Below are 26,911 nucleotides of genomic sequence, written 5' to 3' on the forward strand. Positions count from 1 at the left end.
AGTGCTTGCAAAGATTTTGAAAGTTAACTTTCAAGACTGCTCTAACTTAGGTTGCTTGAAAGCTCTGGTGGAATCAGATGTAAAAAAGATTGTAAATGTAACTTAAAACATTTAAGCCTTAAACTCTAAGGGGATTTAATTAACCTGTTTGTAGGTGGGGCTAATTATTGAGGGGAATCTTATTCAGTGCTCTTGAATGCTAATTAAAAGCCCTGTAACTCCCTCTTATGCTCAAAGAGCTCTTGGCCATTTAAAAGAAAACACTAGAATGGAAGAGGTTTGCTCTCCATTTTCAATTGTTATTTGCCTCAATCCTTTTTTCAAGACATTTTTAATGTCCTTAAATTCAGTATCAAATCAAAGTTAATATTGAGCCTCTTACTGGTCCTAGCCTAATGAAAACAATGAGGAGGGTAGAAGGAGATGGATTTTGTTTATCCTTCCTAGCTGGCCATCTTAATGCTACAAAATACCAGGGTGACCACAAAGCACAGTCAGAACACTCCAAAGTGTTCTGAAAGAAATGCAAAAATCACATTATGTCCAAGATCCACTCCTTCCCCTGCACTACTTCTACCTCTTGCTCCAACTTCTATTAAGTTCAGGTATCAAATAAGATTGACTCCCATTCTAGTCAAGACACGGACAATATTACATAGTAGACACTCAAAAAATATCTCATTAATTGTAAGTAAATTCACTGGTAATTAAGGTGCTAACTATATATAAATGCAAAACAATGCCATTTCACATTAGTTTTCTTAGCCTCCTAATAATGTATTTTTACCTCACTTAACTCAATGAAAGAAGTATTCTCTTGGAAGATGCATTCAAGTCTTCCATCTCACCAAATAGCAGACAGTACAGTATTATAGTAACTGGATGATCAGTTTCTTAAAAAGCCCAAGTAGCTTAATGTAACTCCCAAAAGTTCTTAACTAACTCCCAAATACCAGACTATACAACTTAAAATAACAGATAAAATACTGTTGTTATATAATATAGCTGGAATCATGTAAATAATTGAGAACATGTTCTTGGAAAAAAGGAAATAAACAAGTAAAACAAAATGAATAATAATAATAAAAAGAACGATACTCACAGTTTCAGATTTTATTTTCATAATTTCATAATTTATTTTCATAGAAGCAATAATCTGCATTTCCATAACAACACATTTAATATTCTACTCATCAAAGAGCTGGAAAAAATAGGCATAAAGCAGATTCCATACACAAATACCACACTCTGCATATGTACAAATAAATTCAATATATTACATATACGTATTTTGTAGGCTGACTGCACTTGCAATATAATATAACATTGAACATTACATTCTGAACATATTCATGCAGACTTCCACTTTGGTAAAAGTAATGACATGAGTTGTAGAAAACAATCTTTCCTGTTGTAAACACCAAATTTTCCACTCTGACTATACTCTGAGGATAAAGATTTATGTAAGTGGAAAAACTAAATGCTTAAGGTGGAACCAGTGCTCTTTACTGGAATAACCCTGACATAAGAGAAACCCACAAGTGCCACGTATCAGTTCTTCAATGCGGGCAGGGAAGGTGGAGAGAGGCTGCACTCCTGTAAAGCCCTTTATGCTGTTTAAGACTCACTTGCTGCCCCAGAATGCACTGAATCATTCTTCATTTTTGTTTAATATGTAAGAAAAGAGTAAAAGTGAAAAAAAAATTTCCAAGGCTGTAATGGATAATATGGTCTATCAATAAATGATGTAAAGTATCTTTTAAGTGCTACCAAATCTGTTTAAATAGATAAGCAGCTCAAATTACATTAATATAAGACTCCTGAAGTTTCTCACTGGATCTAAAGGGAACAGCAGCAATGAAAAGTCTTTGAAATATCAATATGTCATTAAATATAACTGCCTAAATAAAGTTTTATTGAAATTGGTCAAAGTTAATCTTCACACAATTATTGAAAATTAGCAGCTACCCGCTGAGCTATGCAAGTAACTTATGGAATCAAAACATCAAATTTACTAGTGTTTTGAATCAGACCTTCAGTAAAGATTTCTATCCTAATATCCACCCACCCCAAGCATACTTGCCAAATGAGGAAGTTATTCTAAGCTCTCCCACCTAACCAACTGTGATTAAAACTATTTATGATAATCTACCTTAGTGTTTTCAGGAAGTCTGGCAAAACTGAACACACTGTGCCTGCATCAGGTAGGAATGAGGAGACGGAGCAAATAAACAGGAAACCACTCTGGGTAGCATCTGCCTGCAGAATGCCCAGTGCTGGTGTTTGGAGCCTCTTTCCAATTGGGAAAAGGGTCTAAGCCACATACGGTGAAAAAGGAATGCTTCAAAACAATCTTTTAGGAAATATCTATAAAGGATCAAAATAGTGGCAGCACAGGACTTTAAATATAAGTACTTCAAAAACAATTTTCCATTTCAGCAAAATTTTTGTGGTCTACAGCATTTCCCATGTCAAGTTACTGTTCTGTTGCAACTCTAAATCAACCAAATTATTTTGGAGGAAAAAAATGTGTATGTAGATTGATGGAACGTTAACTCTTTGTTAGAATACATATAAATATCCACATCAGTTCCCACTTAGTCAAGAACCAAGTGGGTTTGGAGACAGTAACTATGTGGGGATATTTTTAGGTGGAAAAAATACCTGTATTTCACAGAGAACTAAAGACATTTACAGAATAAGTTTCACGTGCTACCTACTTTCAAACTTACATATAAGACTTTAAATGTATCTTTTATTGGGCTAAATAATATTGTAAGGCTCAAAACTGTTTCCTGTCCCAATCTCACCTCTGAAAAGACTTAATAATTTAAATGTATCTGATATCATAGGGGATAAATTTCATTTTCAAAACAAATGTTTAAAATACTATTTTGTTTAACTAGTAAACTTCAATTTTAGCAGCAATTATTAAATAAAATGCAAAGAAAATTTGCTAACAATAAATTACAAGACCCCAAGAGAAAAGAGTATCTATGCCTACTGTCTCTTTTGTTTAGAACATAAAGTATTTAGAATTTGGCTTTCAAACTTTAAAATCAACTGTATTAAAATATGACAGTACTTTTCCCTGTTCATTCCTGCTGCTGTCTTAGAAAAGCTCTTCTGGAAAGAAAAAAATGCTTCATAGATAGTGGGTACAACGGGTGGTTTGGGGAAATAGTAACTAAAGAATGAGTCTTTATTAGCATTCAAAACCATGCCTGAATGAAGTGTGGGCACCCTTAGGTAAGTTCCCAGTCCATGAGAGGCTTGTCAGGATTCTTCCCATGCTTTCAGCGAAGTCTAGCACAGCCCTCCTGCATACTCATCTTCGTCTTCCTCCACAGCAGTGGTAGTGGCGCCTTCAGGTTTGGCCTGTGGTGTTGCTGCCGCTTTCTTCTTGATCCCCCCACCTGGAACTACCAGACTCAGGCCCAGCTTAGCATACTGTCAATGACAAAGCATGTTCTCAAAAACTAGAAAACTAGAATCTCCACATGTGATGTCTCAATAACAGCTATCTGTAAAAGGCAGCTCTCTAACTCATGAAAACCAATAATGTAATACCCTTTAGATGGAAAAACAATCACAAAAACCCTACATTGCTCTGCCATCAGACAGCTCATGATCATGACTTGAGAAGTACACAACTAACAAAAATGTCAATTATACACCACACTTAGGAATTTGAGATAATCGGGGCATAGTGAGTTAGTAATACTTGCATGCAGTTCCTATGAAATAAAGATCTGTGAGTACATGAAGAGTGTAAGCTAGGGACAAATTCTTTAAAAATATATACAAATTTATAAAAGCCTATTAGGAATTTTTCTAGAAAAAAATTGGTTTCTCTATATACACCGTGATAAAATAATTGAAGGTATTAAACTGATCTGACACCATAATAAGACTAAAGTTGCAAGACAAAATCAAATGACCAGGTGCTCACAAATCTACTGAAAAGGGAAATTTGAAAGAAGAGAAACTCATTATCATGGCTCACTTTCTACGTACAGCATCGTGTGAAGCTATTCTGTAAACGCGGCTAAATCGACTCTTCACACAGGCCTGCGAGACCAGGACCATTTATTTCTCCAGACGAGTTAACTGAGGCTATGGTTAGTTAATTAATACCCTGCATCACACAGCTACTTGTCCAGAACAGTGGGATTCCAAGAAGTCTAATGAATTACAAAGGCCACTGTATGATGGGCCTCTTTCGGACAGTAAGCCTAAAAGAAACTTAATAAACTAAGCAACCTATAGAAGCCAACAGATGGAGGAAGCTGAAAAATGGGGCTGAATTAAAAAATACACACATGGTCAACACAGTTCAATGGATAAATAACTGGCTGTAAACGCACATGGTTGACATTCAAATATTTTAAACCTATACTCAAATTCAGTGCAAATGCCAAGTTTCCTTTTGAGAGGTATTTTGAAGTAAAAAGTAGAGAGAGAAAAACCTCACAAGTCCACGGGAGAAAACTATCTCACTAGAAGCCTCTTGCGTTCAAGAGGAAAGAAGAAAGCTAAGCGAAGGCCACTTACGTCATTGTCCATGTACTTGAAAAGCGGCGAGTTGCAGACCTCTGACACCTGGTCTTGGTCCTGCTGGTCGTACCCTTCGAGAAGCTGTTCCAGGGCGGCACAGTCTTCACTCCCATTGAACCCTGGGATGCTAAAGCCAGCACGAGTCACACATCCCTACCTGTTCCTTCTCAACCAAGGCTGAATCTGCCCCCCAGCAAAGGTTTGGCAATGTCTGGAGACAATCGTTACAAGTGGGCAGAGGTCTGGCATGTGGCTTGATATCCTACCATGCACAGGACACACCCGACAACAAAGTCACACTGCCCAAAATGTCAATACAGTTACACAGCCCCGATTGGGACTGCTCATTTTAAACCCCTCTAACCGGAAAACCCCTTATTCTGACCTTCCTGTACCATATACTCGGAGAACTTTTTATTTTGGTTCTTTTTTTCTTAGAAGGCAAATGTAACAAAATTATTGAAGTCATTCACTCTGATGGAAGTCCCCAGGAGAAAAACACAGAAAAGAACACCTATAAAATCCTGCTGTAAAAGCTGAAATAGTAAAATGGTAGTCAAGCACTCATATCACTATGAAATTTATTAAAAAAAAAAAAAAAAAAAAAAACCGGCTTCATGGCCAGGAATATTTGTCTAAACCGTAATCATGGCTTAACAGAAATGGTAACACTGCAAATCAAAACAGTGCTGTCAGTCTTACCTGTAGCTTTCCCTGACACATCTTTCCGCAGCCACGTAGTCATTTCTGTGGAGATGAACTAAGACTTGAGCAATTGTTTTCTAAAACGAAAGAAGTGATTATAATCCAGATTTGTATCTATTTAATAAAGTCAATTTCTTCACATTTGGAATTTAACTTTCAGAGTTTTAGTTTTATAGAGATTTATAAATGCTACAGTAACTTCCACAGGACATCTGAGGGGAAATATCCTGAAATGCAGTACATCTCAAACTCTAAGGTGCACACAAACCACCCAAGGGTCTTGTTAAAAGGAAGACTTTGATTCAGTGGGCCCACAACAAGCCTGAGATTCTGCTGCTACTGCCAGTTTGAGGATCACACTTGGAGAAACAAAGCCTTAGAACACGACCACACATTTTAAAGAAAATTTCTTTTAAATATCTATATAGGTTTAACCTTGAAAAGGGAATAAAAAAAGGGGGGACACAACTCTATAACTATACTTTGGAATTCTTAAAGAGATACTAGGAAAAAGCAGAATGAATGAAAACTTTAGGTAACAGAAACAATGATACTATTTATTAGGCAACCAAAGCATTAATAACATGTGACTGATAAGATCTTACGGACAAAATAACTCTTCATAATGTATTTTTCAGTCCTTTTTATCTTTATTTTTCAGGTAACTTTCATTGATCTATCACTCAAGTTCACTGAATCCTTGTCATCTCCATTATCACATTAAGTCCATCCAGTATTTTATTTCAGATACTGCTTTTTTCAGTTTTAATATTCTCATTTAGTTCATTTTTTAAAAAATCAGTCCTTTTGTCCATTCATCCATCTGTGTTTACCTCTGCCTCATACAGCAGTGATGATAGCTGCTTCAAAGTCCTGATGTGATAATGCCAGCAGCTGGGTCATCTCTGGGTTGGCATCAATTGTCTTTTCTGTTGAAAATTGGCCATATTTTTCCTGGTTCTTCCCATGTTGAGTAATTTGGGACTGTATCGTGGGCACTGTGAATCTTATGCCGCATGGACTCTCCTATAATTCTCAGGAGACTTGGGTGTTTCCAGCAGGCAATCGCCTGATAGGCTCAGACTGCATGTTCTGTCTGCTGTGGGTGGGCAGCAGCTCTAGTCTTAGTTCAGTCCCTCTGCTCTGCTCCTTGGGTTCTACTCCCCGCATGAGCCCTGCAAGGGTGCTGTGAGCCCTGGAGAGTGGTTTCATCTTATTGCAGCTCTCAAAGCCTATACTCTGCTGCTCTAGGTCTGGCCCGCACATGCATACCTGGACAGTAAAACCACACACACACACACCCCCCTCAGGGGATTCCCTATTCCAGCTCCCCTTTCTGAGGTTTTCTCCTTGCTCTCTTAACTCATCTTCCCACTTCCTCTGGCCAGACACTAGGTTTCTTTTGGCGTTCTGTCTGCCTGTGCCACCAACCACAGCTGTACTGACTAGAGCTACATGACCAGCTCCGGAGTCATTTCTGTGGAGCAAAGCCAAGGGAGCAAACAGAGGAAAATGCGGGCCTCTTTTCCCAGTTCCTCTGGTTAGAAAGACGGTATAGATGGGCTCTTTAAGATTTTTAGCTATTGGATCCTCTGCTGCCCAGCTCCACGATTGGGGCTTCTCTTAAGTCAATGCCACAAGAAGAAACATGGAAAAACCCTGAAACCCACTCCTGTACTGGTTGCTTCTCCAAATGCTTGCTCCCCTCCATAGTCCTCCTGCTCTTATTTATTTTTCCGAGTCTGAGGGTAATTGCTTTTTGTATTTTGTCTGGAAGTCTTAGTTTTAATCAGCGGGAGAGGGGCACTACAGTTGGCGTACTCCATCTTGGCCAAAAATAGAGGCCCATAAAGTATTATTTTAAACAATACATATATATCCATGAATCTGGTCATAAGTATATAGTTACACAAATACAAAAAATTATCTAATGGAAAGTCAAAAATAAGCACTTTTAAAACATACCTTAAAACAAGTTGGATAATTCTCAATTTCCTTATAAATATTCTTTTCTTTCTGAATAGAAAGAGCTGCCTCATCGAACCTAAAGACAAAGAAATATAAATCAAGGCAGGTCTAAATGGTCTATAGCAGAGGTCATTCTTATAATGTATAGTACAGATTTTAGAGAGATGAAGAAGATTATCAGGCATTTTAGCAACTGCTCCATAACCCATGTTTCCATGCGCTCTGCTTATATGGCTTGTCTTTTAAATGCTAGACTCGCCCTTTTACACATCAGACAGACAGACAAAGCAAAGGAACTTACGGATCGGTTACTTCAAATGGAGTTTTAAGTCTGGTAAAGATTATTCATTAATCAGTATCTATCATGTTCAACAAACTGCTTTGTGGACGTTTGTGAAACGTCTTAGAGAGACAACTCTCATTTTGATCATCCCAGCTTTCTTTCCTTCCACTGAAAGGCCATCTGGATACCTCGAGAGCACTGGCCCCCACTGAAAACCTCCTTGTCCCTCGTCCTCGCTGTGGCGTGTTCCACTGCTGCCTTAGTGAGCTCTCCCAGCAGCTGGTGTCCAAAAGGGCAGCAGTGGCGGGCAGACAGAGGCTAGACAAAGTCCTTCCTGCCACCTTTGATCCTCAACACTCATCTCTTTCTGTCTGGTTTCACATATTTTCCTTTTCCTCCATCTCACTCAGAGGGCAGAATGAAGAAACAGGATAACCGAAACTCTCCCTCTGATCCTCCAAGGCCTTACCCTTTTCTTACCTCCCCAGCCCTAATCCCATCAAATTCTAATCAGATCCTCATCTCCCTGTTAAGTTTGTTGTGTTATACTCCAAATTCCACGACTCCCTTACTACCATCTAACTTGTGACTAGATGAATTTTTAAGTCTTCACCCATTTCTCTCACCCCAACAGCCAAAAATGGCAAACAGTCTGTACCATTAGGATACAGAAGGAGAGGTACGGCTATGAGCCAAATTAAAAATATAAAAATGTTATACTATATTTTTAGGTGTTAACTATGATCTTTTAATATATTTGCATATAAATACACACACTGGCTTGCTTTAACGCACATCATGAATTACACTGGATTTTTGTGGGCTGCGCTGTGGCAACTTACTGCCTCATAAAATAAGACTCATTGTAGTAATGCATTCTGAATTTCGAAATATCAACTTGCTAAACTGTAGAAACAAAGTCGATGGCTAAGTTGGGCATGGTAGCAGACTTGAAGGGTGTTTATCTTAAATGTTATTAAACAGAATTTTATTCAGGACAGAAATTGTTTACTAAGCTTAAATTGAGATGAAGTAAAAAACAAAAGAAACACCCAATAGGGATTCCAGGTTTCTGGGGTCCAGCTATTTGTACATTAGGTTATATGTTTAAAGGATAAAGTTAATACCCTATTTAGTGACATTATTTGGCTGTCAAGAAGCTGTCCATTTTCATAGGTGAGCATTTACGACGTCTTGTTACTTACGCCTATATAGATATTTCCTTAAGAAAGAAACATTATAATATAACCAAGTTAATAGGTCAAGAAAACTGCTCTCTCACATGCTGCTAAGTCAGTTCTTAGCCAATAAAAGCATCATGCATGATACATTTTGCGATTACACTTTAGAAAAACAGATCTTTTAATATTTAACTCAATGTGCCATCTCGTAGACATCAATTTTTCTACTGGGTTGCCTGGTGTGGCTATGGCTTAAACCAAAAAGATTAACAAGCCATTCCCAAAATTACTTAACAGTTCCAAACATGAACAAAAGGTATACAGAGACATACCTGAACACAATTTTGGAAAACTTACCTGCGCCCTCGTACTAGCAGTCTGGAGGTTTTTCCTAGTAATTCAACTGCTTGTCGTAAACGCTCCTCATTCTGAAGGAACCAAGGAAAAGAGTGTTGGCTACTTTAATGTAGGAATCTTTTTTTCCCTCCAATAATTATTTGATAAAAGAGTAATGGCACTCGATATGGGGGCAGGTGTGGGTGGAGGGGATGACACCAAAGCTGCCTAGTCCAAGTCATTACCGTCTAACAGAAAAAAACAGAGTTCAGTTGTGAGCACAGAAAAGTTTTAAAACACAGCTGCTGCATTTCTCTGTTTCCCTACGGATCATGAATCTAAACATTCTAAGTATATTTTGAGAAAACAATTAAAATTCAAACTTACTTCAAACACATTAGCTGTTTGTTGATATAATTGTACAGCCTTTTCTGGATCCACATTTTCTATAAGCCTAAATTAGACAAGAAATTTTGACTTATGTGAGAAATAGAAAACTTGTTTTCAAAGGACTTTATTAAAACAGAAAACAACAACTTCCGTGCAGGGACTGTGTCCCACACACTCACTTGCCGGCTCGTTCCAAGGCCATGGCCGCTGTGTCAGGGGTGCCGTTTTCTAGATACATCATGCTGGCTTTCTCAATCAGTTGAACAGCCTCTGGCAGTTTTTGCATCTCCTTTAGGCAAAGGATATAGCATGGATCAGCACATGAGTCAGCTTAAGAAATACAGAGTTAACAATCTGCAATTCAATTATTTTATCCCTGATTCATGAAAGTAAATGACTCAAAATGTCATACAATAAATATACTTAAAATGAAATGTCTTCATATGGTTACTCTCCCCATCAAGCTTCATTTAGCCAAACCAAAAATGTATCAGTTAATTTCTACACACAGTTTATCATCACTTCAGTTTCAGGGAAACTATACAAACAGTAGAAACCAAAACATTTGCTCTTTACTGTTTTCTAAGCATTCACAATTCTTTGAACACTTACTGAGTCCCTACTACACACAAGACCTATGCCAAAGGTTGCAAACTGGTAGCCCAAGGGCTGCATCTCATTTCTAAGTGCATCTTACTTGAACCATCTAGTATTTTTAAATCAGATACTTTCATAAAAGTTGTTTTTAACTTTCTATTTTAAAATATGTATTTATCAAAAGCTATGGTATCAGCAGGCTTGCATTCCCACGTGGCAATAATGCGCCAGGACTGAGCAACAGCTGCCCAGGTACCACCTCCTGGAAGCAGCTGCATTTCGCTCTACTGCCCTACACACCCAGGCCTGCCTCGTGTGTCACTCCCCTGAGTTCATCTGAGCTTGCAACCCTTTTCCGTGCATGCTGAGTGCCATCAACAGAATAACTCTGTATCTTACCATTAAACCACAAGTCTCAGCATCTTGTGGACCTCATATCTAAGATCTCTAAATCAAACTGTTTAAAAATTCACTTAAGAGCTAGATATAAAGTATACAGGCACGATTTATTTAGGGTTGACATGTTGTATCTTAAAGGAGGCTCCACACTGACATCGCCAGTTGTTTTCAAATCTGCCTATTCGGTCCCTCACTAAGTTGATACATTTTTTAGGCCATAAATCTTGCTGGTCTCAGTCACACTGACTTCAAAATATATATATACATTTAAAATTATTTAGCTATGGAGCTAAATAACAATAAAACAGACTGAAAGATATTACACGAAGTTGCTATCAAACTCAAGTAGAATATTAGTTAATATATCCTCAAACCTCGGTGAAAAAAATCTTTTTTTTTTGTTATAGAAACCAAAGATCAAGGAAAGAATCAAGTGTCTATGGTACATGTTGAAGGATATTTGGTAGGAAGGGGAGGTTCAGTCTAACAAAATCTATTTCACCCACTTTAATCCTAAGGGTCCCTTTGGCTTTTACAGAGTATTTCTTCCCCCAACTCACTTATCCATTAATTAAATAAACATACTGAGCATCTACAATATGCAAAACATAGGAGGGGATAAAAAGAATATAAGGATATAACAAATGGTACTATCTTCCATGAGTCTTACTCTCATAGATAAGACATACTGAGCAATAGCTGCCTGATAAGGAAATATGAAATAAGTACCATCTAAGTCATGTGTCAAAAACAGTAAGTATAGAGGCGGCCCGATGGCTCAGTTGGTTGAAGTGGGAGCACGTAGCAACAAGGTTGCCGGTTCAATTCCCGCATGAGATGGTGGGCTGTGCCCTCTGCAACTAAGACTGAAAACAGCCACTGGACTTGGAGCTGAGCTGTGCCCTCCATAACTAGACTGAAGGAAAATGACTTGAATTGGAGCTGATGGACCCTGGAGAAACACGTTTCCCAATATTCCCCAATAAAATTTAAAAAAAAAAAAAAAAAAAAAAGACTAAAAAAATGTTAAGTATGTCGTACTGCTTTTGCATCAAATCAAACATGACTATGAATAACAGAGGCCCAACCACAACACTGGCACCTCTCCCTAAAATGGTGGGTTGCCTAATGAAAAGTTACACTATTTTATACTCTTAACCATGCATGGCAAAACCATGAGAAGAAAATTTTAGAATGCCTACTTCCAGTGGCTTGTGTACCTGAGTCACCTATCACTTCTGTGGAGCAAACAGGACATAAAATCATAACAGTTGTAAAATGACAAAACCAGAAGTTGATTCAACAAATCCGTGTGTCTTCTCTTGTGCCTCCATTTACAAACTGTCACTTCCTAAGCCTCGTTGGGAGATGGATATGAAGGTTTGTATGACAAATGACGGAAATTTTAGCCCACAGAACTAACTGTGGCCCATGTAGCTCCGGGCTCCTAATGATGCCCAGGACTGTCCAAAGGCATTTAATTTAAACACAAGAGCGTGCCAGAAGGTATTTTCTTTTGTCTTTTCCCCTATCCATTAGGTTTATTTTTCCTTCATTCAAAGCAGTGCCTTTCAAATCCTCAAATTAAACAGATATTAGAGGAACGGAAATGATTTCTGCATAATAACTTTTGATGAAAACTAAAGCCTCAGCACTGCGCTAAAATATAAGCTGAGGCAGAGGATGATATATTATCAGTGCTCTAGCATTGCTGTACTAAGACAGTGTATACCAATAATAGGCAAAAAGTACACTGAGACGACAGGAGGCCCCCTGGTGCTTCCCAGTCTCGGGAAACCTAGACATGAGGTCAGGGCAGACACCTGGCTCCTTTGGCTATGGGAGTAATTTTATTTGCTAAGGAACTGAGGCCAATAACCTGACTTGTATCACCAAGTATCAATTTGATTGCATGTTTCAGCCAGAAAAGCTTTATTACAATGGTTATATAACAGGTTATCATAAGGAAGCATCATAAGGTTATTTCTTATCATTTATTATTAAAAATTTTATTAAAAATTTAGATAATTGCTGTTTTTTCTTAAACAATGTAGCAATAAACATCCTTATACATAAATCTTTGCTATCTCTCTATTTCTTTATGATAGATTCACAGAATTGAAATTCCTGGACCAAAGGCTATGAAACTCTTAAAATCATTGATAATATATTATGAAAGTATTTTTTAAATGACATTAGAAAATCTTCATGAAAAGGTTAAATATAAACAGTAAGATATAAAATGCTGTGTAGAGCATTATCTCAGTTTCCTGCATACCTATGAAAATGTATGTAATAGAACAATAACTAGAAGAAACTAAACATCTTAACAGCTATTACTAACATTCTTTAAATGTTTCACTGTTTCTAAGTATTCCATAATGAGCATGTATTCACTTAAAAAATCAGTAAGTTAAGATTATAAAAGTTGTAGGAATTAAAAAAAAACAAGAGTAAGTTCATAAAACAAAGCTGTATAATAATTCAAAACATATTAGAGAACCGTGCTAGAGAACATAAAAATGGAAAGGAAAATATTCTATTTCACTTGCCACTGGCATACTTTGAGATTCAGTGTCATAAAGTAATATGTTCTGTCTCACCATTACAGAATATTAATTCTCAACCTGTTTTTAAGAAGCAGAAGTAGGAAAAGCGGCATAGGAACATTAGCCAAAATATTCCATTCCAAAAGAATCAGAGTTAAGTAGCAACAGATTAAGTCTATGGTTCTCCTCAATGCTAACTGATATTTATATAAAACAAGCAAAACCTCTCCTTTCTATAATCCATGGGTAGTAAAAAAGATATACTTGTAAATTTTCACTACATTAAGAAGTACTGAAGTTCTCAAAACTAGGGAAACCTCCCACATAGCTCTTTGTTTAGCAATTCACTCTCTCCTGGTTACAAAGCTTAGAACCTTGATGTCCCCGGTTCCCTCCAATACATACTCTCTAAATTTCACTTTTAACACTCCCTATCTTATGACACACACAGTGTGCCCTATGAGTCCAATTAGCATTGCTTTGGACAAGAAATCTTAACATCTCTCGTTTTACAGGAAGAACACTTTCCATCTTCTACATAAATTTACTTCTGCACTTTACAGTTAACTCATTTTACCTATAGAACAATTATGACACATTACTGACCTTCAACATCATGCCAGCTTGCTCATAAGCTCTGCAAAGAGAATATAATTTCTTGGATGAGATCTTAAAGAAACAAGGGGGAGGAGAAACTTCCTACTACAGATAAGAAAAGTAATTTCACTGAGGCACTACATATTACTTTAGGTTTATATTAGCCCACAACATATTTTTTTCTTTTTCTTTTCAGAGGCAATAATGGCTTAGAAACAGCAGATGTCTCAGTTGAAGGCATTTTATTTTGCAGATGCAAAATAAAGTTTGACTCAGAAAGGTTAAATGACTTTCTAGATTACAAACCTAAGTCCACATTTTGAAAACAAATAAGTAGTCTCCACAAAAGCAAGAGAAAGCTTCCCACTTTTCTCCATAGACACTATTAACTATCAAGAAAGAAAGAAAAAAGATTCTAACTTGTTTTTTCATAAATATTTCATAAAAATATTAGGATGAATTTAATTTAAACACTGTATATTTTAGGAGAGAGTTTAGTTTTTAAGGTTCAGGTGAAGACTGAAACAAATGGAAATGACTTTTATTTAAATCAATAGAAAAGAATTCACTATCTACAAATTTATAATTTAGGAAAAATTTACCGACCTATGAAAAAACAGCAACATTTAAAACATTATAATCTGCAAACACATGGAAACTTAGGAGAATATTTACTTACTTGGCAGCATGAAAAAGACTGAACGGATGTAACAAAGTCAAAATTAAGGAAAAAAAGCAAATCAAGCACTTCTAAAGATTTACTATTTAAAAGACAAAGATAACTAAATCACTGCCCCAGTTGTGATCCAAAAGGCAAATCATACAAACAGATAAAGAAGAAATAATTTAATGCCTGCTGATGTCTCTTAAAAATACATAATTCACAAGAACAACGCACAGATTTTAAACTATTTCCATTATACAATAATCTGAAGAGTTTTACTAAAATGCAAGGTTATTATAACCATAATTAGCAAGTGAGACACAAAATAAACATTTTTCAGTGTAAGTTTTAAAATACCTCAGGAAAAATCTATTGTTTTAAACTACCCATAAATCTTATTTCAGATACCTGAGGAAGACTATATTTTTAAAATATTTATATAGCAGTTTATACATCTCCCATACCTGTGCTAATCTTCATTCCTCAGTGACTGTCTCCAGATTTCCTTCACTCCATCCCAAGTAAAACCATCACCAAACAAATTCAGAAACAACAGAAATAAACTCTCAAATGTAGCTCCACAAAGCAGTATGGACCTTATAATCAGAAGTCTCTATAAAGGCTCCTTCAGAGTTTAAGTATGCAGAATTTTTCTAATTTAATACCATAAACTCCGTATTTAGCAAATTTATAACAAAAGAAAATCATGAGTTTCTGTCAAAATCATTGAATTGCTAAGTCCTTTTTAAAGGCTGAAAAAGATACGCCCTGTTATTTTCATGGGCAATAGCTTCTCTCAGGCAGGCATCTTTTGCTTGCTCAAACTGTCTGGCATTTTTAAAAGCAACAGCTGAAACAGAACAATAACAAAACAAGACTTTCTATGTCAATCATTTAAAAAAACTTCAAATGAATCATTACCAAAACATGTATTATGTGTGAAGTATTAGAAAATATACTTATTTTAATCAAATACTTAGGAAGTTTCAAAAAACTATAAAATACTACTTTTTTCTAAAGCAATTCTATTATCACTTTTTTAATTATCAATAACTTGGAAGTATTTTCAAAACTTTGGCTACTTTTTTAAATTGAAGACTATAAGCTACAAATCAGTGCTACTTCCACTAAAAACCAGAGTCTTTCAAGCATCAACATCTAAGCTTTGAGAAACTAAGATCTCATCACTCAAACTAATATTCCCAAATAAGAGGTACTGTCACAAAAGATAGTATTTTACTTCACTAGTTTTTTTATTTAATAAAAACAGTGCTTTAGTTATAGCTTATTCCATCTTTTAAATTATTTAGAAATAAAAACCAATAAATATATTAAATATTTTTCATAATAAGCCTTCTTTTTTGGCACAATCTTTAAATAAATGTCTAAAAAATTAATGCATTTTTTAAAATAAAGCTTTTGTACTGTTTAGGTCTCTGTGAAAAAGACAGTTCAGTGTCCAAAGAGTTAAAATACATTGCTCACTGTTGTAAAGTGTCATCATCAGAGCAAAACAATTAGAACTGGCCCTAATATATGATATTAGATATTTTGGCAAATTTACCAAAGGCTGCTTACAAATAAATAAAAAGGATATTGCTTTAACAAAAAGTTATTTGTTAAAAACACACTCTTAAAATTCTCTTCAATAAAATACTGAAAATAAACTACTGGAACTATTTCCCTCTCTGGATTTCCACATTTATTCTTCTGATTAAATGTATTTTGTATAACCCCTTAAAGAAAATAAACAAAGGATGCTTTAATGAGAACATCTGACCTGAAATTATTTATTTTTGAAAGCAGCTCATGGTCTCAGATGCATATACAACAAATCTGTGTCAAATTTCCCTCAGGGAAATTTGCAAATTGTGCCCTCCAGTTACAAAAGCATTCTTGTACAAAGTGTCCATAAAATCCATATAAAGTTTGAACTTTTAACAATTTTCCTTTTAAATACGATATAAAAATATTATCTTCTTTTTAAATATGATATACTGGGGTGCCAAAAAAATGTACACAAGTGAACACTTTGGTCAACGTTGCTCAAGCAGTAGTTTGCCATAATCAAAAGTGCCTGGATGTTGATGGTAACCACTTTGAGCACCTCTTGTAATTGCAGAAGTCAAATGTGACTTGTATTCATCATTTTTATCGGTATATATTGAGTATTACAATTTTAATAGCTTTTTCCTTTCTTAAAATGTGTATACATTTTTTTTGGCACCTTTGTATAAATACCATAGAGAATTTACTGAGGATTTAAATAAAAGTGCTAAAGACTCATTTGTTGTCATTTCTTTTATTATCTAGAAAGTAAAACCTTTATTATGCTGACTAGTTTCAACTTACCCAATTTCTTTTTTTTTTTTCTTTTTTTGGTGATGTACTAAAACTAAAGTTTGCCGAAAGCATATTACCTACTTGATGTCTATGCTGGGATAACAAACATGATCAGGGCTATCACTGTAACACAATTATAAACTATGTTCAGGGTACTGTGAATTGTATTACGCTTTACATCCAAAATAATCCTAGGTAAGCTGAAAGCTATTCTATAATTTAAAATGCTAAATTTTTAGTCCCTGTCTGTTGCATATTTCAGATAAGTTTTTTAACTTATATACAGATAAATTTATTCAAATATTTATGCTGCTGAAGACTTCATGAACGTTATCAGTGTATTGCAAAGTAAGGCTCGTAAAAAATTATGTGCCAAACAAACGTATGATTTCAGATCTGCTTAGAATAAGGCAAAACAAAAAGTTAACCAAAAAACCCTTTAGTCAATAATACTAAGTATAATAGAGGGATATGGCAAAATTCCTGGAAATAGCGTACAACTGACTGGAGTTCAAGAATATATAAACTATGCTATTATAAAAACCTGCAGCTGAGTACTGCCCATCTCTGCAGAGGTAGCCAGATCTCTGACTCAGACCTTACTTAAAACATCAGAAAAGAACAAGTGGAAAAAATGCAAGGGTTTGGGCAAATTGTTCAACGTTGTTTCTTAACTATTAGAATTCGTATCGGAAGCATTAAGAGTCGGCATTACGGTGAGACAAAGTTATCAGCCTACTTTAAGATTACACATGGGAGAGTTGCAGTCACATACCTGCTTTTCCATATTCAGAAGCGGCACTGTCATAATCTGGCTTCCACTTTAAAAAACCAGTTTTCAGGCTAAAATGAAAGGAAGACACATTTCACAGACATTACCAACCACATTCCTAAGTCAGAAGTCTGTTTATAAAGACTTTACGGGTCATTTAAAAAAAGGGGCAAGGAGCCATAATGTACCAAGTCCTCATCTTGCTTACCTTCATCTAACCTTACTTACAATTAAATACAAACTCACCATTTTCCCTCCCACTGCCATAGACATGGTTTTTCCTCCTTTTGAAATGCCTGTATAACATAGAAGTACAGCAGAGATTCTTAGTGCATGATCCCCAGCTCAGCATCACATGGAAATGTGCTAGAAGTGTAAATTGTTGAGCACCACCCCAGAACTACTGAACCAGAAATTCTAGGGTGGCAGCAAAAACTCAGGGTGTGACAAGCTCTGAAGCTTGAAGCCCTATGAAGCACTGTGTCAAGTAAACAGTTGGATTTGTGAGACTGAAGCTCAGGAGAGGCTAGAAATAATAACTGAGGAGTCACCAGCGTATGGCATACCAAGAGCCCAGTTAAGATCCCCTGGTGAGACCTTAGAGAGAGGGCAGAAAGACTATAGAAAACCAACAAAGACAGGAACAACAGAAGGAGCTACAAAAAAGTGCTGTGAATTAGCCACCAGTGAACAGGACAGATAACCAGAAAGACAGGGATGTTATGAGAGCAAGAGGAGCCGCTTTCCAGGATCACTCCTGGCTTCTCAGCTGCCAAACCAAATGACAATCGATCTTGAGTCTTTACCTTACTTGCCCTTTCTGCAATATCTTATTTTTTTATTTTAAAATAATTTCGTATTTCCAGTTTAAACTAACTCAGTGACTATCAAGCTTGGGTATGCATAAGAATTGCTAAATAAACACCATCTGAAAACTTTAATTTCAATTAGTGAAAGCCGACTAACATACAACATTGTCAGCTTCCCAGACATCAGGGGGGAACCTCAACTGAGAGATGGGGAGTCCCCAAGGGCCCTCAGAAGTAGTACACCTTCATTTTGTGGCAGCTGTGTGAATTCATCAGAGACCCTAACTTTTAAGGAATATTTTTTTGCCAATTACATTTATTTAAGATTTGTGTTTGAGTGTATATGGGTATAAGATTCAAATTTGTTATAGTTTTTCAAGTTTACCAACAAAAATCCTTAAATTGAAGCCTATCCACTATAATCCACAAAATGGAGGAAGTATGAAATAAAGCAAAAATTTAATCCTCCACTCCTACCCTAAATCACTCACTATATTCTGTACATTAACATAATTTAAAAAATCTCATCAAAAACAAGAGATAATCATTCAATTGTCTGATAGGATACACATGGAAAGAGATAAAGAGTTTAAAATATAGTGAATCATCCACAGTCAACTAAGCACCCCTAATTAGGAAGAGAGAAGGCACTCTCGTTAGTTTAATGCCTATTGTTAGTGCTTTTGACTACTTTTGTCAAAAGAGTCAGTAAGGAAATCCTGTTGAGGCCAACAATCTGATCAATTTCCATAGGACCAAAAAACGACAAAACCACCACCTGCTTAAGGAGATTAATTATAATTACAAAACTTCCTTTAACACCCCACTGGCACAAATGGACAGATCCTCCAGATAGAAAATCAACAAGGAAACAGCGGCCTTAAATGACACACCAAGCCAGATGAATTTAATTGATATTTTTAGAGCATTTCACCCCAAAGCAGCAGCATATACATTTCCAAGTGCACATGGAACATTTTCCAAGATAGACCACATGTTAGGCCACAAAACAAATCTCAATAAATTTAAGAACACTGGAATCGTATCAAGCATCTTCTCTGACCACAGTGGTGTGAAACTAGAAATCAATTATAAGAAAAATACTGAAAAACACACAAATGTGGAGACTAAGCAACATACTACGACATAATGAATGGGTCAACAATAAGATCAAGGAAGAAATCAAAAGATAACTTGAGAAAATGAAAACACGACCCAAAATCTATGGGACACACTGAAAGCAATCCTAAGAGGGAAATTCATAGCAATGAATGCCTACCTAAAGAAAGAGGAAAAACATCAAATCAACAGTCTATCTTTACACCTAAGGCAACCAGGAAAAGAACAGGAAAATAGCCCAAAGTGAGTACAAGGAAGGAAATAATAAAGATTAAAGTGGAAATAAACAAAATAGGGACCAAAAAAACAACAACACAAAAGATTAATGAAACCAAGAGCTGATTTTTTTGAAAAGATAAACAAAATTGACAAACCTTTAACCAGATTCACCAAGAAAAAAACAGAAAGGACCCAAATAAATAAAATCAGAAATGAAAGAAGTGACAACAGACACCATAGAAATACAAAATAATTTAAGAAAATACTATGAGCCACTATATGCCAACAAATTAGACACTCTGGGAGAAATGGATAAATTCCTAGAAGCATACAATCTTCCAAGGCTGAATCAAGAAGAAACAGAAAGTCTGAGCAGACCAATTATTACCAACGAAATTGAATCAGTAATCAACAAGCTCCAAAGAAACAACAGTTCTGGACCAGAAGGCTTCACTGGTGAATTTTACCAAACATTCAAAAAAGAATTAACGCACAGTCTCTGCAAACTATTCCAAAAAATCCAGAAGGAAAGAAGGCTCCCAAGCTCATTTTACGAGGCCACCATACCATTCCCCTGATCCCAAAACCCAGAGATACTACCAAAAAAGAAAATTATAGGCCAATATCCCTAATGAACATAGATATAAAAATCTTCAACAAAATATTAGCAAACCAAATTCAGCAATAGATTGAAAAGATCATGATCAAGTGGGATTCATCCCTGGTATGCAAGGTTGGTTCAGTATCTGCAAATCAGCTAATGTGATACACCACATTAATAAAATGAAAAATAAAAATCATATGATCATATCAATAGATGCAGAAAAAGCATTTGACAAAATCCAGCATCCATTTATGACAAAAACTCTCAGCAAAGTGGGAACAGAGGGAATATATCTCAAGATGATAGAGGCCATATATGACAAACCCACAACTAACATCATAGTCAATAGGGAAAAGCTAAAAGCATTCCCCTTAATATCAGGAACAAGACAAGGATGCCCAGTTTCACCACTGTAATTCAACACAGTAGTGGAAGTTCTAGCCACAGCAATCAGACAAGAAAAAGAAACAAAAGGCATACAAACTGGTTAGGAAAAAGTAAAATTGCCATTATTTGCAGATGACATGATACTATATATAGAGAACCCCAAAGATTCTACCAAAAAACGATTAGAATTTACATATGCCATGCTCATGGATAGGAAGAATACAGTTAACATGGCCATACTACCCAAAGCAATATGTAGATTCAATGCAATACCTATTGAAATACCAATGGCATTTTTTACAGCACTAAAACAAATAATGCTAAAATTTATATGGGACAATAAAAGACACCAAATAGCCATGGCAATCCTGAGAAATACGAACAAAGATGGAGGTATCATGTCACCTGATACCAAATCATATTACAAGGCTAAAGTAATCAAAACAGCATGGTACTGGCCTTAAAACAGACACATAGATCAATGGAACAGAATAGAGAGCCCAGAACTAAACCCATGCCTGTACGGTCATTGATCTATAACAAAGGAAGCAAGAATATATAGTGGGGTAAAGACTGTCTATTTAATAAATGGTGCTGCAAAAGCTGGACAGATACATGCAAAAAAATGAAACTGAACCACCTTCTTATGCCATATACAAGAATAAACTCAAAATGGATTAAAGACTTAAATGTAAGACCTGAAACCATAAAACTTCTAGAAGAAAATATAGAAAGTAAACTCTCAGACATTACTCTTAGTAATATTTTACTTATATATCTCCTCCAGCAAGGGAAACAAAAGAAAAAAATAAAACAAATGGGACTACATAAAACTAAAAAGTTTCTTCACAGCAAAGGAAACTATCAACAAAATAAAAAGACACCCTACTGAATGGGGGAAGATATTTTTCAATGATACATCTGATAAGAGGTTAACATCCAAAATTTATTTAAAAACTCATACAACTCAACACCAAAAAAACAAACAATCCAATTAAAAAACGGGCAGAGAACAAGAAGAGACATTTCTCCAAAGAGGACATACACATGGCCAACAGACAAATGAAAAGATGCTTAATGCCACTAATCATCAGAGAAATGCAAATAGGAACCACAATGGTACCACCTCACTGGCTGCCATCAATAAATCAACAAACAACGAGTGCTTGTGAGGATGTGGAGAAAAGGGAACCCACCGGCACTGTTGGTAGGATTTTGAATTGTTGCAGCCACTATGGAAAAACAGTATGGAGGATCTACCTTATTGCTGGGAGGACCCAGCAATTATACTTCTGGGTATTTGTCCAAAGAAATCCAAAACACTAATTCAAAAAATATATGCACCCCTATGTTTACTGCAGCGCTGTTCACAATAGCCAAGATATGGAAACAGAAACGCCCATCAGCAGACAATTGGATAAATAAATGTGGTACATTTATACAATGGAGTATTGCTCTGCTATGAAAAAAGAATGAAATGCTACCATTTGCAACAACATGGATGGACATAAAGGATACTATGCTAGGTGAAATAAGTCAGACTGAGAAAGACAAATACCATATGTTCTCATTTTTATGTGAAATCTAAAGAACAGAATAAACGAGCAAAGAAAACAGAAATAGACTCATAGATACAGAGAAAAAAACTGATGGTTGCTAGATGGGAGGAGTTTGGAGGCTGCGGGAGAAGGTGAAGGGATTAGAAAGTACAAATTGGCAATCACAAAATAGTCTCAAGGATGTGAAATACAGTAAGGGGAACATAATCAATAATGTTGTAAAGACTATGTATGATATCAGATGGGTACTGGACTTATCAGGGGGATCACATCATAGATTATAAAAATGCTTAACCACTGTGCTGTAGACCTAAAACTAATATAAAATAATAATGAAAGTCAAAAATAATAATTACAAAACTACCTGACAATATTGAATCACATTATCATTTGAAGACAGGGAAATATCAAATCTTCTCTCCAAAACTCCAAGCCAATTTTTCCTGCCCATTTACCTACTGAGTAACTGTCTACAGGCACTTCAACATAACACATTCAAGCCTAAATCCACACCTCCCTGTCCCAGCCCTACCCACCCATCATGTTCATTCATCTCTGGTCCGTTTTGACTGAAGGTCTGTCCTACACTCCACCTATGGGTCAAGCCTTTCCCTCAACACCCAGTCAAGTCATTAAAGCCTGTCAATTCATGTCACCCAATCCTGCCCCTTGTACTGTTGCTTTAATTCGGGCCCTCATCATGACAGCCTGCTAACCTGTAATGGGGAAGTCACCTTTCACAAGTCACCTTTCATGCTCTGCCCTCCTCTTTCATTCCCCCACCCTTGGGATAGCAACTTTTCCTTACATTGTATCTCCATTGAAACCACTGTATACTTCTGTTCTAGCATTTAATACCGTATTTTTACTCGTCAGTTCACTTGTGTGCTCTCCTGTGAATTCTAAGCTCTTGAGGAAGAAACCACTTTTTACCTCAGTAACCCCAGTAGCTGGTGTACAGATAGAAGGCAAGAACTTTCTATCTGTACATGTTTTCTTACTGAATATGCCAAAGTTCTCACTCTCCTTTCCCCCCAGTCCATTCGGACATTGCCACCACATTTCTTTTGTCAAAAAATAAATATAACCAGGTCCCATGCTTATTCAAGCCCTAGGAAAGCTAAGGTTCAGGGCCATCATAGGGGCAGCCCCTTCACAGTCTGGCCCCAAGTCTTCTCCTCTCTATCTACTGTGTTTCCCTGAAAATAAGACCTAGCCGGACAATCAGCTCTAATGCATCTTTTGGAGCAAAAACTAATATAAGACCCGGTCTTATTTTACTATAAGACCGGGTCTTATATAATAGTACAATATAATATAATAAACATAATATAACATAATGTAATATAATACTGGGTCTTATATTAGTTTTTGCTCCAAAAGACGCATTAGAGCTGATTGCCCGGCTAGGTCTTATTTTCAGGGAAACAGGATAGTTCATGCCCTGGCACTGCAACTACTCTATTACATAATATATTAACTTTCAAGCCTGTGCTCATTACTACATCCTGTGCATAGACTCTCTCATTGGATTTTCCCTAGTCTAAAAATTTATTTTTCAGGCCCTGCTCAGAAATCACCTCTGTGAAGTCTTCCTAAGTTTCCCCAGGCAGAAAAAAATTTCTCCCTCTGTGTTACTAAAGCACAGTTAACACTACTTTAGTATGGTCCTTACTCTACACCCTATCCTAATAATGTTTGTGTTTTCTCTCAACAGAAAGACCCTTGTGGCACCTGCACCAAAAGAGCCCCAGTACCATCCACACTGCCTGGAAATACGTAATGTGGTATAGCAGAAAGAGCTGGAGTTTTTCCACTGTTCGAAATCTGGCTCTGTCACCTTTCCACTGGGCAGCCTTGGGTAAGTCATTATGAGACTTCTCCAAGTCTCATTTCCTCTTCTGTAAAATGAGAATCTCTATTTGGTAAATTGCTGAGATGTCAGATTAGGTATTTGAAGCATCTAACACGGAGCACAATATGGACTTTTCATTATCTCTAACCGCCAGATAAAAAATTCACTGGAGTAATGCAACCGAGAACAGGAGTTTCAAAAGGCTTGATGAGGCAGAATTCAGTTCCGCAAATTTTGTTCGGTGGCTGCTACACACCGTACCAGAAGCTGGCCGAACATACACGAAAGTACTAAGACAGCGCAGTTCTTGCCCTCATTAACAGTATAATGGGACATGACAAGGGGTCACCCAGTAATTTTCCGGTTAAATTTATAAACCACTCCCCAACACAAGGTAGTCTTTTAGAGCAGCGGCTCTTCACAGGCCGATGTTGTCCCCCAGGGACAGTTCTGGTTGTCACAAACAGGGGGGGAACAGAGAGGTGCTACTGGCATCCAATAGGTTGAGACTAGGGATCCTGCCAAACGTGCTACAATGGGAGGCGGCCCCCATTACAGGGAATCATACAGTCCAACATGCCAAGGCTGTGAAACCCTGTGTACAGCGAAAGCAGCGGAGCCTAATGCCCATCGACACCCCCACAAGAAGCACCGAGGGCTTCGGGCGGGGCGGACCAACTACGCTTCCGCAGGCGCAGTGAGCCGGCCGCAGAAGGCCGCTACCCACCCTCGCGTCCCCGCGCCGTCCCTCCAACCCCCTGGTGTTAAGACCGGCCACGGAGAGGCATGGCCCCAGCACCTGTACAGAGGCCCATGTTAGAGTATCTCACTATTTCTCAGCTTTGGCGACGTGCTCCAGCCCTTCATTTATCTTCTGAGCCGCCATCTCCACGGTCCGGCCCCTGACGTGGAAGAAGATAGCCCGGCGAGGAGACGTGGGAACGCCAAGGAGCAAGTCCGCACAGCGCGACAGCGAAACAGCGGAGCGGCTACAGGAGCCAGCAGGGCTCAAACCTAATATGCAAAGCAGGGACGGGAGGCGGCGAGGGGGCCGCGCAGGCAGACGCCGCGCAGGCGCAGAGCTCCCGGGCTCGTCAGAAACGTGGGCTCCTCACGCAGGCGCGGTGGGTTACATACGTTCATTCAACAAATATTTCTTCAACACCTAATATGTGTCAAGCACTGTTCTAAGCACCGGAAAAACAAGAGGGAGTACAACAGACCTAAAAACAACGCCAAACCCGCACTGATGGAGACTTGCCTTGCCTTCCCAATCATGTAAAAATGCCTTGTCGCTTTATAATTTATTACATTTGTTCAACAGCTATAATGGAATTCATTTTTTTTCATTTTGCCTTTGAGCGCCAACTATATGTCACTCAGTAAGCAAAACAGACTGTTAGTCCTGATTGCTGTCAAACTATCGCTCCACCAATGCGAACTGTGGAGTTAAGATCGCTTCTGATCTTCTAGCAGAAATTATAGCCAGTAATATAATTGGTCAATTAATAATTCATGGTAATTTCAATATCTACATGGATAATTCCTGCAATGTCGATGCAGCCTCTCAGTTTTTAACCTCACCAATTACTAACAACTGTGTGTCCTTCATAAGATCAGTTTCAAGAAGCCCATTTTACCTCCTGTCATTCCAGCTCACCTTCACTAGTGCCAATAATTCTTCACCTTCAATAGAACTCTCACCTTTTTTCTATTCCTCTGCTCTCATTCACACTCCCTCTATACACAGCATAAATTCCCTGCTTCATCATTTTAGCTACTCTTTTGCATAGATCCTCAATCTCCTTGCCCCTCTCTCCTTCCTTTCTCTTTGTCTGGAAAAACCCCAACTCTCCATCTACTCTGGAACTGCTCTTGGGCAAGAATGTGACTGCAGAAAAACAAACAAGCATGCTAACATTACTCATTTTAATGATAATAAACATCAAGGAGAACTTTGGTGTTGCTGGGCAAATGTACAATATTTCCCTGGTAAAATCACCCACTCATTTGGATGGCTGTTGACACCCTCCTTCTCAAAACTCCAATACAGTCTCCCTGCCAGCCTGCCTGCCAACTTCTATTTCTTGTTTAATAAAAAGTAGTAATTAGAAGAGATCTTCCATTTGCCTCACCACCCTATCAATCAATTACCTGCATCTGTTCCCAAATATTCTGTTTTTTTTTTTGTTTTTTTTTCCTCTGGTGTCAATGGGTGAACTGGCCTTGGTCCTTTCCCTATTTATCCTCCCTCCCTTATTTAATCCCATGGATATAAGTACCACCCAGGCATGAGGTCTCCCATCATCCCATTGTCTAGCTTGAGCTTCTTTATATGCAGGCTACAGCATCCCAAGAGGGTGAAAGTGGAAGCTACAGGCTCATAAGGCCTAGGTTCCTAGGACCATCTCACATCACTTGTGCCACATTTTATTGGTCAAAGCAAGTCACAATGCACATCCAGATTCAAGAGTTGGGGAAACAGAATAATTGCAAAACACTATGGCTGTGACTTCCAGTTCACCATAGCTCTGGGATGACCGATTAAGTACAAGAGTACTCTTGCTGGTGGCTTTATCAGGAAACAGGAAAGCTTTGCCTTTTAAAGTGAAATTAGACTTACAGTAATAACTACCCAGTGCCATCAACCTCTCAAACCACTGAAAGTGCCCAGATGTTTTTCTAAGGGATCGCCACCAAAAGTCTATAGCCTCTTCCTCATTCTCACTTGTTCACACATTCATTTATTAAGAATTTCCTGAGCAACCACTCGACACAAGACACTGCTCCTACACACCCAGGACATAATTGTGAGCAAGGGAATGCAGGGGAGGAAAATAATCTTTCTCTATCCATCTTAGGTTCTCAGCTGGGGCCCTGTAAATTAGACTGGCAAAGACAGAGCAACAGGTGAAAAAGCATACACATTTGTTTAATATAAATTTTATGTGAGAATAGCCTTCATAAGGAAATGAAGACCCACAAAAGCTGTTAAGCCTGAATGTTTTTATACTAGGT

At 37.4% G+C, this 26,911-nt stretch overlaps 1 protein-coding gene across 1 annotated transcript; it reads right to left on the reverse strand.

Moving 5' to 3' along the window:
- Positions 1-1,098: 1,098 nt before the first annotated feature.
- NAPG (NSF attachment protein gamma) lies at positions 1,099-24,901 on the reverse strand. The gene is made up of 12 exons (XM_019712604.3): positions 24,724-24,901; positions 17,345-17,412; positions 14,992-15,076; positions 14,242-14,259; positions 13,572-13,602; positions 9,600-9,709; positions 9,418-9,484; positions 9,052-9,122; positions 7,228-7,306; positions 5,260-5,339; positions 4,555-4,684; positions 1,099-3,450 (listed from the first exon to the last, which is right to left on the reverse strand). The coding sequence occupies exons 1-12, from the start codon at positions 24,777-24,779 to the stop codon at positions 3,307-3,309; spliced, it is 939 nt and encodes a 312-aa protein (XP_019568163.1). The 5' UTR covers positions 24,780-24,901; the 3' UTR covers positions 1,099-3,306.
- Positions 24,902-26,911: the final 2,010 nt, after the last annotated feature.

The sequence above is a fragment of the Rhinolophus sinicus genome, chromosome 4 (assembly GCF_057876585.1).
Source record: "Rhinolophus sinicus isolate RSI-liver-muscle chromosome 4, RSI-T2T, whole genome shotgun sequence".
Lineage (NCBI taxonomy): Eukaryota > Metazoa > Chordata > Mammalia > Chiroptera > Rhinolophidae > Rhinolophus > Rhinolophus sinicus.